The sequence below is a fragment of the Trichechus manatus genome, unplaced genomic scaffold, assembly GCF_000243295.1.
Source record: "Trichechus manatus latirostris isolate Lorelei unplaced genomic scaffold, TriManLat1.0 scaffold00094, whole genome shotgun sequence".
In the NCBI taxonomy this organism is placed as follows: domain Eukaryota; kingdom Metazoa; phylum Chordata; class Mammalia; order Sirenia; family Trichechidae; genus Trichechus; species Trichechus manatus.
Window position 1 is genome coordinate 3,923,267 of NW_004444030.1, and position 13,619 is coordinate 3,936,885.

At 37.8% G+C, this 13,619-nt stretch overlaps 2 protein-coding genes across 2 annotated transcripts in view; one reads left to right on the forward strand and one right to left on the reverse strand.

The window, feature by feature from the left end:
* The window catches only part of LOC111821652 (serine-protein kinase ATM-like), a 28,616-nt gene extending 16,449 nt beyond the window's left edge, over window positions 1-12,167 (forward strand). Inside the window, exons 12-15 of the mRNA XM_023736960.1 lie at window positions 4,448-4,562; window positions 5,285-5,348; window positions 9,208-9,344; window positions 9,453-12,167. Coding sequence (XP_023592728.1) covers window positions 4,448-4,562; window positions 5,285-5,348; window positions 9,208-9,344; window positions 9,453-9,636 — 500 coding nt within the window. The 3' untranslated portion in view covers window positions 9,637-12,167. The remainder of the gene's footprint in view (window positions 1-4,447; window positions 4,563-5,284; window positions 5,349-9,207; window positions 9,345-9,452) is intronic.
* The window catches only part of CUNH11orf65 (chromosome unknown C11orf65 homolog), a 48,654-nt gene continuing 45,180 nt past the window's right edge, over window positions 10,146-13,619 (reverse strand). The window contains exon 9 of the mRNA XM_023737003.1: window positions 10,146-10,175. Coding sequence (XP_023592771.1) covers window positions 10,146-10,175 — 30 coding nt within the window. The remainder of the gene's footprint in view (window positions 10,176-13,619) is intronic.

Below are 13,619 nucleotides of genomic sequence, written 5' to 3' on the forward strand. Positions count from 1 at the left end.
AGTGATGCTGGAAGGAGTAGCTAACTGCATCTGGGCTAGTGAGTGAAACTTACTAGAAGTGGTGACATTTGAGTCAGGTCTTAAAGAAAGAAAGGAAAGATAATCCAGACAAAAGGCAGAGCAGATTTGAGAGAAGGAGTAATGAAGGTATAGCATGTTGAGGGAATGGTGAGACGAGAAATGTGGCTGGAGTGATGTTTGCTTGCAGTTGAGTAGCTTGAGAGATAGGTTGGTGCTTGACCGTAAAAAACCAGGCTAAGGAGTTTAGACTTTAATTGGCTAAACAGTGGGAAGTAAATGAAGATATATTTAAGCAGGACATGATCATATTTGATTTTTGGAAAGATAATTTCAGGAGCAATTTAGGGAGCAGTATTGGCATTAGGAAGACAAGTTAGGGGAAATTATAATAATGTAGATGATGAAGATTTGGACAAAAATTGTCGAGAACAGCAGATTAAATTTGATAGACATTTTTGTAGTAGATTGTACCAGTGATGTAAGATACGGAAACACAGTGGTAAAGGGAAATGCCAGGATAACTAAGGTTGTTTCTAACAGGATTTTCAGATGGAGAAAGAAATTTAATGTATAGGAATAAAAAGAAGGTAATCATAATGGTAAAGACCTACAACCTTCAGCAAATAGATTTTAGTTGAAGTCATTGGATTGGGGGAGATTCTCATCTTACACATCATCCTTGTTAAAGAAGACTAAGGATGCAATCGTAAGGAATGCCAGCATGGAAAAGGCTGTTTGAGGAATAATCAACAAGTAATGGAAACTAGAGGAAACGCAGAAGCCAAGAGAGGAAAAAATGTCATGAAGGAAGAAGGTGTTAATGGTATCTGATACAGAAAGGCCATGTAGAATGAATACTGAAAATAGCTTGATGATGATGATGTCTTCCACTAGACTGGATTTACAGTTGTTTCTTGTCAGTTTCTAGGCCACATTAGCAACTCAGGATCACCTTAATCCAACTTTGGGTTGTAATTCAAAACTGTTCTGAAGTTCCAAAGAGGATTTGTCTCCTTCCAGTTTATCTTTTTCTTAAGGTGCAGCCTTTCAAGTTCCTAACTCAGAAGATGATGGATTTATCAGCTGAACGCAACATTTATTCCCATAAGCTCAACAAATCTGTCAAAAGTACTGTTTAGCCTCTCACCCACATCATCTGGAATAGGAAAGTGCCCTCAGGATAGCTTTTCAGCAAATGGTAGTGGAGCAAGTGACATTGGTAGATAAAAAAAAAAATCTCAATCTAAACCTCACACCTTACACAGAAATTAACTCAAAATGGATCTTGGACTTAAATGCAAAACTATAAAACTTTTAGGAAAAAACAAAATCTTCAGCATCTAGGGTGAGGCAAAAAGTTCTTAGATTTGACACCAAAATCACAATCCATAAATGGAAAAATTAATACACTGGACTTCATAAAAATTAAAGATGTTTGCTTTGCAAACAACTGTTAAGAGGATGAAAAGACAAGCTACAGACTGGGAGAAAATAATTGTAAATCACAAATCCAACAATGTACTAGTGTCTAGGATTTCTAAAGAACTCTCAAAACTCACCAGTAAAAATAAATCTAACAGTCCAAAATGGGGGAAAGAGCAGAATATAGGGGAAGTCAGCACAACCTGACCAAGGCCAAGCCATAGAAGCTTCCTAGACACATCCACACACCTTGAGGGACTAAGTCACTGGGGCTGAGGGCTGGGGACCATGGTCTAGGGGGACATTTAGGTCAACTGCCATAACATAGTTCATAAAGAAAATATTCTACATTGTATTTTGGTGAGTAGTGTCTGGGATCTTAAAGGCTTATGAGCGGCCATCTAAAATACATCTGTTGGTCACATTATATTTGGAACAAAGGAGAATATTAGTCTAAAGGACTAATGGACCACATGAACCACAGCCTCCACCAGCCTGAGGCTAGAAAAACTAGATGGTGACTGACTACCCCCACTGAGCTCTCTGACAGGGATCACAATAGAGGGTTCCAGACAGAGAAAAATGTAGAAAAAAATCAAATTCACAAAAAAAGACCAGTCTTACTGGTCTGACAGAGACTGGAGGAACCCCCGAGTCTTTGGCCTCTGGACACGCTGCTAACTCAGAACTGAAGCTATTCCTGAAGTCCACCCCTTTCAGCCAAAGATTAGACAGGCCTATAAAACAATAACACACATGAGGAACGTGCTTCTTAGTTCAATCAAGTATACGAGACAAATGGGTCACACCTGCCCAAAAAAGCAAAGACAAGAAGGCAGGAAGGGACAGGAAACCTGCATGAATGGACACGGGTAACTCGAGATGTAAAGGGAAAGGGGGAGGCTGCTGACATATTGCATGGATTGCAACCAATGTCAGAAAATAATTTGTGTTTAAATTTTTGAATGAGAAACTAATTTGCACCTAAAACACAATTTAAAAAAAGCTTATGTCCATACACACACACAGGAAAAAAAAAAAAAAAATGGGGGAAAGGCATGAATAGGCATTTCACCAGAGAAGATACAAAAATGGCAAATAAGCACACAAAAAGGAATACAAATTAAAACCACAATTAGATATCACTACACACCGATCGTAATGGCTAAAATAAGAAATAGTGACGTCACCAAATGTTGGTGAGGATATAGAGAAACTGGATACATTGCTGGGGGGAATGTAAAATGCTGCAGCCACTCTGGAAAACAGTTTGGCAGTTTTTTCAAAAACTAAACACTAAATATACAACTAGTATACAATCCGGCAGTTTTACTCTTGGGCATTTATTCAAGAGATGTGAAAATATTGTTCACACAAACCTGTGCTTATAGCGGCTTTGTTTATAATAGCCAAAAACTGGAAACAGTCGAGATGTCTTTCAGTGGGTGAAGGATTAAACAAACTGTGGTACATCCATACCATGGAATGAATAGTACTGAGTAATAAGAAGAAATGAAGTATCGATATTCTGAAAAACTTGAATAAATCTCCCAAGAATTATGCTGAGTGAAAAAAGGCAATCCCAAAAAGTTACATACTGAATGTCTCCATTTATACAATACTTGAAATGACAGAATTATAGAAATGGAGAACAGATTAGTGGTTGCCAAGAGTTAAGAATGAGGGGTGGGAAAAATGGGAGGAAAGTAGTGTGGCTGTAAAAGGACAACATGACTATGTCAGTGTCAGTATTCTGGTTGTGATATTGTACTATAGTTTTTTGTTTTTGTTTTTTATTGTGGTAAATTTTATATCACAAAAAGTTTGCCATTTTAACCATTTTTAAGTGTACAATTCAGTGACATTAATTACACTTAGCATGTTGTGCTACCATCACTACTATTTCCAAAAGGTTTTTATCACCCCAAACAGAAACTCAGTACCCCTGCAGCTGTAATTCCCATTCCCCTCCCCCAGCCTCTGGTAACCACTAATAGACCTTTCTCTCTATGCGTTTGCCAAGGCCATAAGTCTTTAGGGAAGCCAGCTGCCACATCTTTCTCCCTCAGAATGGCTAGTGGGTTTGAGTCGCCAACCTTTAGCAGCCGAGCACTTAACCACTGCACCGCCAGGGCTCCTTTGCCTATTCTGTGTATTTCATTTAAATGGGATGATACAATATTTGTGCTTTTGTGTCTGACTTATTTTACTCAGCATGTTTTCAAGGTTCCTCTGTGTTGTAGCACATATTAGCACTTCATTTCTCTTTCTGGCTGAGTAATATTCCATTGTGTGTGCGTATACCACATTTCGTTTATCCATTCATCTGCTAAGGGACAGTTGGATTGTTTCCATCTTTTAGCTATAATGCTGCAGTGAACATTGGTGTACAGGTATCTGTCTGAGTCCCTGCTTTCATGTCTCTTGGGTATATACCCGTGAGTGGAATTGCTGGGTCATATGGTAATTCTATGTTTAACTTTTTAAGGAACCACCAAACTTTTTTCCATAGCTTCTGTACCGTTTTATATTCCCAGCAGCAGTGCATGAGTGTACTACAGTATTGCAAGATGTTACCGGTGGAGAAACTAGAGAAAAGTACATGGGATAACCTTTCTGTTTTATTTCTTACAACTGCATGTAAACCTGTAATTATCTCAAAATAAAAAAGGTTAATAAAAAAAATTGTGTACATATATATGTATAATTCCTACATTTTAAATTCTATAATCATTACTTCATTTTAAAAAATCACCCTTCAATATAGATTTCTCTAATTACATCAAGAAGGTAGTTATATTTTTGAATTTGCAGAGGATCTAATAGACAATCATGGAGGTGGTGAAGGCATGTAGAGCAGAAGTGGAATGAACTACTATGTGTTCTAGTACTAGTAGAATATAGGTGACTGATTAGTTTGTGCCTTTGTGAAGTTCACTTGCCTGTTGGGAAAAATACAAACTGGCTGCCAAACCTCCTAATCTGACTGTATTTTTTACTTCAGGGGTTGCTTTTGAACAGGGTAAAATCCTTCCTACTCCTGAAACAGTTCCTTTTAGACTCACCAGAGATATTGTGGATGGGATGGGCATCACTGGTGTTGAAGGAGTCTTCAGAAGGTAAGTGATGTAAGGTGAGGTGGGCAGAGGGTTTCAGGCATCAAAATTATTTGGATCATAGCTTTCTATATATTATAGAACTCAGTGCTAGGATTACTTTCTAGTGCTTTGGCAGTACTAAGAAAAAAGACCCTGGGTAAAAGCACCAATAGATTCCCTTTCCTTCAGGCTGCCTGAGGCCTAACCCAGTATATCATACATGCTCTGATTCTGGAAGCAGCACCCCTTTACCTTTAAAGCCTGTGTACTAGCTAACTCTTTCTTTTTACTGAGCAGAACTACTGTTGGTTGTCATTGTTGGTGATATAAAAGATGCCGTTTTTGTCTTGAGCTTATATTCTATTACAAGTTCTTGCTAAAAGGGTTTTGCAGTTCCCTGTAGTTTTCACACCATAAGTCTGTGTGCTCAAATTTTATTGGAACAGTTTTCAAGCTGATAATTACCACAATTAACCAAAGACTCAAAGAAACGTTTCATAGTAGTATTGTTATCCTTATACACGTTAAGCTTATAAATGAAGATTTGCACGTATATATTTGTATTCATTTCAGAAACAGCTATTGAAAGTCCACTCTGCCAAGTACTGTGCTCTTTGAGATATACATTTTGGAATTTATTAACAAGGATAGTGTCACCATACTACATGGGAGTGTATATAAAGATATGTTAAAAACGTTGATGTGCAACCAAATCCATAATTACAATGTATTTGATTCTGTAGATGCTGTGAGAAAACTATGGAGGTCATGAGAAACTCTCAGGAAACCCTGTTAACCATTGTAGAGGTAAATGTCTGTGATGAGGAAAGCTTTATTTCTGTCCATGGCAAACTGTGTGCCTTATGAGGAAGTCACTGATTTGAGGATCACTGCTTCACTTTAATATGATGGGATGATGCTGGGCAGCAGGAGCGAGGAGGTTGCACAACCAAGCATTCTCACGCATCAATAAGTATTGGTTTAGAAATGCTTCCCATCCCCTCATGTTTCTTGGAATGTATTATAAGTAATCTCTAGTCTTCAGTACATAAATCAGCACTTTGACTTCTTAGATATCCATTATAGTATTACTGTCTTCTGAATGATTTCTATTGAGGTTTAAAAGAGATCACTAAATTATATCTTCTTTTGCCCTGCCCAGGTTTAGAACCAGTCAGACAGGCGGAGATTGGAGGGATCATGGTTTAGGAGTGAGGGCCAAACTGGCTGGCGGCTGCAGGGGGGCTCCCTCAGTGCCTCTCTGCTGTCTTAACCTTGGGACAGCTCACCTGAGTAGGGGCTTGGACCTGCAGAGCATCCATACTTAATCAGGATCACTGTCTCATGTTGATCCAGGGCAGAAACGGGAGAAAGACAAATTTCCAGTGCTTATGATGAGTCGTGATCGACTCGATGGCAACGGGTTTGGTTTTGGTTTATGACATTCGGTCTACCCAAGCAAGAATTGTACGAGTGGCAGTCATTCACCAACATGGTAAGGGACGTGTGAGGCAAGAGTCAGGACTGTTTCCTCCACAAAGAATCATGGGAAGTAGAGTATGGGCATGCCTCCCTTACATTATTCAGGTTGTTTTTTCCTTTAGCCTGGTGGTTCTGGACCTGGCTGCACATTAGAATCACCTGTACTACTTTTTGAAAATATCAATGCTGGCCAAATTCAAACCAAATATTTAGGCATGGAGCCAGGAACATTTGTATTTTTTAAAATCTCTCTATGGTGTAGCCACGGTTGAGATTCTAAAGATTCTGTTATGCAATGAGGGTTGAGAATCACTCCCTTAATTCTCTGGCATTAACCATTAAGCCTGTGGTCAACACAGAAACGATTTATCCTATGGGGAATGACATTAACAGTCTGTCAGAGTAGTTCTGTGTCCATCTTTTTGAACCAAAGTCTCTTGCTAGATCTTCTTTGGACTTCTGATAGTAATACAGATTTTGCTACAAGGAGCCTCTAAAATGGATCCAAATAGTATGTTGAAAAAATTAAATCCAAGGCTATGCTATTCTCAAGGCTGAAAATTCATTTCCTTTTCTAGTTCCCATTTCAAATTATGTTCCTACATGCTGTCATTTATTAGAATTTGCCAGTATTCCTGAGTAAGAATAAATCATAACATGGATGCCTCAATAATGTAGAAATTAAAGTCCAAAATCAAATTATCTTTTCCTTTTGCATTTAAGACAAAAAAAAAAAATCATAACTTTTCAAATTGATTTAAGGTCCAAAGAAGTTTAATACATTCCTCAGTGTTTTATTCTGCTCAGTCCCTGTCAGAAGCGTTTTTATGCCTGGGTAGATTTGGTAGTTCTTTCAGGACCTGAAAAGGTTTATTAGTCCAATGCCAGATTGCTTATGTAAGCCTCATTCTTTAGAGTGGGAGGAGATTAAGTAGACAAGTAACAATCGCCAGCCAGACCACATTGGGATGACTACACTATTTTCAGGACTTTGGATTTTACTCTGAGCTAGATGGAAGCTTTTAGAAGGTTTTGAGCAGAGAAGTGACTTGTATCTCCACCTACAGTAACGGTGTCACTTATAAACTTCCCCTCTAATTCTCTGAATTTTACACTGATCTTCCCACTGTAAATTTTTCTAGATTTCCTAGAATCACTTGGTAGGTCAAGAGTAGTTTCCTCCTTCTTACTGTGGATTTTGTCTACAGCTTTAAGAGGGTGCTTCTCAATAGCATCCTGGGTCCCAATCTTTTGTAATGTCATTCCAGTCTCATCTCTTGGATTCATTTCTCTGTTTCTGTTAGATTTCATTGAGCAATGGTCACCGTTTCTGATCTACTAACAATTATAACATCTCCCCACTTCCTAAGTCCTTCTGAAGGAGCACGTTGACTTGGGTGCATCTTCCCTCTCATTATATCTGTCTCTCCTGGCCTTCAAGATCTCGTCTTCTTCGTAGTGGACCATTCTGTCCTCCGGTATCTCATCCATTCTACTAAGGAAATCTTTCTCTCCCTCTAGCTAAGAGATTCTTAGCTAAGGGCAGTTTTATCCCTCAGAGGAGATTTGGCAAGGTCTGGAGACATTTGTGGTTGTTGCAACTAGGAGGATGGAGATATACTACTGGCATCTGCTGTGTAGAGGCTGGGGTTGCTGGTAAACATCTTACAATGCACAGGACAGCCCTCCACAACAATGAAGTATCCAGCCCAAAAATGTCTGTATTACTGAGGTTGAGAAACCTACTGTAGCTTAATCAGTCTGTATTTCTTTAATGTTTTCATTCAGTCACTTCTGTTCTTATAGTAAGTAGGGCTAAAGCATATTTTTCAAGCTACTCCAGTTCCTCCTTAATTCCAAATATTTGCAGATATGATTCCTGACACAAGACCTTGAGTTTGAAATAATTTGTGTTGTTTCTCTGCCTCAACCCACAATCATATAGTCTCTTTATAATAGAGTCTTCCATTCCTTTTCATTAGTTCATTAATAAAATATACCTTTCTTTTCTGAATGAAACTGGTCTGGGTTTCTAAACTCTTAAAGCCATGTCATTGCCCAACTTGAGGTCACATAGGGACCCTATGGACAGCCACGTGAACTTAAGGTTAGTTAGTCCCTCCAGTTTTTAATGTCCAAGAGGATACTAAAAACAGTGTAAGAAAATGGCCAGATTTTAGTACTGTTGATCTAGCACTTAACCTGAAATTAAAAAATGTTATGCTAAAGGAATTTTATAGTCCCAGCCTGCAGACCCACTGAGAAGCACAATCAAGGCAGCAGCAAAAAAAAAAAAGTGTTCCATCCTTATAATGCTGGAATAGCCAACAGAATCACTCTTCTCTGTAATATGGTAAACTTTTGCTAAGGCCTGGCTATTAAAAAAAAAAAAAGTGCTTATAAACACCAGGGGCAGTTAGCTCTTCTGTCCTGCCAAGGTCAAAAATCCCAGCCCAAATGACCTCACTTTTTAAAATTTAAGACTTAGAGCTACTTATTCTGGCAATGCCAGTTATTTTTGTACCCAAATTCTGCTCTTTATATGTATCTCCAGATCTCAACCACAGCACCAGATCTCAGGGCTTTCAGGAAGTTTCAATAATTATACTTTTTTTCCTCTACCTATGTTTGGAACAAATTGAGAGAAAAAGAGAGCCACAGGAGTAGGATGGAGATGAAAATGTTAGCTTTATTACTCTTGTGGAGAACATGGCTTAGGAGTGAGGTCCAGATAGGCTTGCTAGTACTCTCGGACCCCCACAGTCTAATCTATACCTTGAGAAAAGCCCACCTGAGGGAGAATTGGGGCCTGCAAAGCAGATGCCCCTCCCCAAGACCACACTAGTCAAGAGCAGAGAGAAGAGGAAAGAAAGTGACTAGTACCTCCTTTTAATAGATTTGTTTCACTCAGTCAGGAAATGCAGGCCAAGGGATGTCATTCCCCAACCATGGAAGAAGAGTGAATTGAGGATGGGGTGAGAAGCCCAGAGCAATTACACTAGTATAGTTTTCTTCACCAGGATTCACAAGGCACATGCGATAAGGCTTCCCCCCTCCACCCCCGCCAGCCCCTAATAAATTATCATGTGACTGGCCTCTGTTATTTTATCATACTGGTTCTTCTATTTCTAAATACATCTTCAAAATGCAGTGTTCTTCTAATACATATGTTCTCTCTATTTAGGTCCTCCTGTATGATCCTCTCTTTGACTGGACCATGAATCCTTTGAAAGCTTTGTATTTACAGCAGAGGCCAGAAGATGAAACTGAACTCAACTCCACTCTGAATGCAGATGACCAAGAATGCAAACGAAATGTCAGGTGAGCAGTATTTTAGGAAGGACCTATTGTCAATTGTTCAGATTTTCCTATTCCCAAGGCCCTTTAAAGTGTTCCCCATCATTGAAATCTTTGTGTTTTTGTCAATAGTGATATTGACCAGAGTTTCAATAAAGTAGCTGAACGTGTCTTGATGAGACTGCAAGAGAAGCTGAAAGGAGTGGAGGAAGGAACTGTGCTCAGTGTGGGTGGACAGGTGAATTTGCTCATACAACAGGCCATGGACCCCAAAAATCTCAGCTGGCTTTTCCCAGGATGGAAAGCGTGGGTGTGATCTTCAGTGTATGAATTACCCTTCAATTCAACCTTTTAGAAATTATATTTTGGCCTTATTTTTAACCTACCCACATACTTTGAACAGCAGGTATTAGTATTTAACTAAGTGAACTACAGTGCTTTAAAAAAAAAAAAACGCTGATTATTTTGAAACTTGATTTAAAACCACCCAAGGATGCTTTGATAGTCTCAAAGAACATTTCCTCTCTCACAGTTTACAAATAGTTGTCATTTGTGCTATGCTTCTAGACTGAACTTTTATATTTCTTCTCAAATACATATTTGTATCATTCTCAATAAGGTCACTGGCTTATGCATTAGCTGAAAACAGTGCGAGGAGGAGTGCGAACACATCAATGACAGTTTTTAGTATTAATTAGAACAAATGACTATACTGCTAGTTTTGATGTGGCTTTTAATTATAACTTGTTCCCCACATATTATATATGAATGAAAAATTCTTTGATATTAATATATAAAAGGGAGAGGGAAACTATAAAATTATAACTATCTACTTTGTGTCATGGTCAATCTCACCTATATTAAAAATGAGAAACAGTGTTGAAATTAGTGTTTAAGAAATGCGTTTGAATTTTCAGTAACAAGATTGCCCAGTGTACTTAATAATCAAGTTATTATATTATGGAGAACAAATTTTACAGACACAGTGTGGTTACTGTTTTTTAAAAATGTATAGTGGACCTTCTTATTCTGTTCTCTTTAAATGTTAAACCCTTCTATATTTTTCATTACTTTATCTTTCTGTGATGATGTCATGGTTGTTTCTTCATATTTGTCTTCTTGTTCATGACTTCTGTCTTCAGCTGTATATAATCTCCTTTTTAACCTAATTACTGGGTTTCTTTCAAAAAATTTTTTTTATTTCTAGCTATGTATCATTCTTAAGATCTGCCTATTATTTTTTTCATGATACTAGTTTTAACTTTTCAGTTCCTTCTTTTATGTCACTAATCATTTTAAGGAGCGCTGGTGGCAAAGTGGTTAAGAGCTCAGGCTGCTAACCAAAAGGTAGGCAGTTCGAATCCACTGGCCACTCCTTGGAAACCCTATGGGGCAGTTCTACTCTGTCCTATAGGGTCGGTATGAGTTGGAATTGACTCAGTGGCACACAATAATGGCAACAAAAAACAATCATTTTAAGCATACTTACCTATATTTATTTAATAACTCTATTAAATGACATTTTCAGGGGTCTAATCCTGCTGTTTGTATCTGTTGGTTCTTTCATCTGGTGGACTGTTTACCCACGTATTTTGTAATTTTGAAATGTAAGTTTGTTTTCAGCAGGCTTTACATGTGGGAATCTTGAGTAATTTCTTCCAAATCAGTCTTGTGTCTGCTTATGCCATATGCCCAGGAGTATCACTGACTTAGGACCACTCTTATTTTAATTTCTTGGCTTCAAGGTATCCAGGCCTCAGGACTAGTATAAAGGTTTCATCTGTCCCCAGGTAGATACTAAAGCTGAAACTCATAGATTAATAAGATTGGCACATTGTGCCAGGACAGCTACTCATCAGCTCACACACTTATTTCTCTGGTTTTCAGTTTCCTTTATTTTTAGCCCTAAGGATTTCCCCTTACTTTCTTACAAATTCCACTGTCCATTTAAAAGAACATTTGGTACGTTTTATCCAGCATTTCTGTGTGTTTTGTTGGAAGGGGAGGATTCAGGTTATCTAGGTTTGAGATGTGCTAGAAATTGAAGTTTTTCCTGTCCCCATATTCTCTCAGATAAATAAGTAAAACTTGTTTATTAGTGAGTACTTGTGTGTTAGTGCATATAATCCCTCCTGCATCCTTAAAAAAATGTTCATACCAGCTTGCAGAGATTAAGAAATGGATGAATGTACTATCTTATTATTTGTTCCTTAGAAGGTTAACTAAATACCTTTTTATTATGCAGTGTTGGCATTTCTTTTTACTGCCAGTGGCCAGCACTCACTCATATCTGGTCTTCTCACTTTTACCCCAACCTCCCACCTCTCACCAAACAAGTCTCCTTAACTTTTTGGACTGTAAATTTCTAGGTTTGCTTTCTGGGAAACTTCTTTAAATCAGTTTGCATTTCAAATTACAAAATTATCCTGATTCATCTATTTCTTATAAGCTGCCTAAATGAATATTTGATATATGCCGGCAGTTTTATTACTATAGTTAGTGATCAAGACACTGTAATAAACTTAGAATGCCTTTATTTAAGGAAGCCTTGAAATCATCATGGATGGAATAGGGAAGTTATCAGCTGGATAATAATACAGGTAAATGAGTTTGTAGCTAATTCTAGTTACTTGGTACATTCAGAGAGCTTTGAAAAACAGATCATTAATCCATCCTTCAACCTTGATTGGTATACCATAAGGCTCCTGTCTTATGTGAACTTTTCTTATCACAGTATAGACAAGTCACACCAAATTTGCAGATAACAAACCTAAGAGGAATAGCTAAGTCACAGAATGACAGTTAAGATTCATAAAGATTTTGGCAAGCTGGACCACTGTTTAGAAATGAAGAAGATAGATATTTTACCCAGGAACACATGAGTAGTAGCTGGGTTTTTGAAAAATAATCACAGCATAATTGTTGTATGTTGAGTACCTGACGTGCATGATATGCAGCATCTCTAATCCTTACAGGATTTAGTGGTATTATCGCAATTTACAGCTGGAGAAATGGAAATTTGGAGAAGTTAGGTTAACTTGTCCAAGGCTACAAGATAGTAAATTGCATATACAAGTTTAATATGGACAATCTCTAACTTGAGACTATTTCAAGTGAAAAGAATCTAGGGTTCACCAATCAGTAGACCACAAGGTTAGTGAAAACCAAGTAGAGAAGCTACTTGAAGAGCTAATAAACTGTAAACTGCTTGAACAGTTGTGTCCAAATTAAGGGACATAATAGCCCTCCCACTGTGCATCGTGCTGGTCAGACCATCCCACAGCGTGCTGCTTGTGTTTTGACCACAAAAGTAATACTGACAGACTGGCTACTGGATATTACTGACATCTATGGTGTATCCAATGCTCTTTGGGTTTCTAAAAATGTTAGATTATGCTGTTTTTAAAAAAGCTAAATCTTTGGGAGCCATTTATATAGAAAATTATATTGTTGAATATTTTCTCATCACATATACATACAGGAATGCTTTCTTAAGATGCTTCCAGTTTAGTTGGAGTTTTATATCAAATTATTCATCTGTGCCTGGTTGGGGGATGAGGGGTGGCTTGGGAGTTTGGAGGAGGTGAAGAAAGTCTAAGGGAGATATGAGTATGTTACTAGACCATTCAGAGTATGACTTTACTTTCTGGATAGTAGATTATGAACCCGAGCCTTATTACTTACGATCAGTAGGTACATAAACCCAGAGTCATTATAGAATAGCCTGTTTTAAACCTTAAGATGCCCAACGCTTTCCTTTTTTTTTAGACTATATTTAAATTTTTAGCATTTCAAAGGCTAGTCTTTAAAAAAGTAGAAAGCTAGTATACTGACTTCAAATACAGACTTATGTGTCATTTCATGTATTTTATTGCACCTTAATGAAATCATGTATTTTATATAGATTTATTTTAGTACTATTGAATGTATTTGTTTATACTGTTACCTGAACCCACTGTAAAATGCATTTGAATAAATATTTAAAAAAACATCAGTTAAGACTCATTTATTTTATTCAAATATTTGTGCTTTGTGTGTGCCAAGCATGGTGTTGACCCTAAGGAGACAACAGTGAGCAATGCAGGCATAGTCTGCCATCACACAGCTCACAGTCTGGGGAAGATGGGTAACTTAAAATGCAGTGTGAACTGGGGAAGCCTACTACACAGAGCCAGCCGGCTATGCTGCATCTCAATCTAAATGTTCTGGCAGTGGTTTTTTTTTTCTTTTTTTCTTTTTGTGTGTAAACTTCTACTTGAGTTATACAGTAGAGGTCTCATACAGTATTTGTCCTTTTGT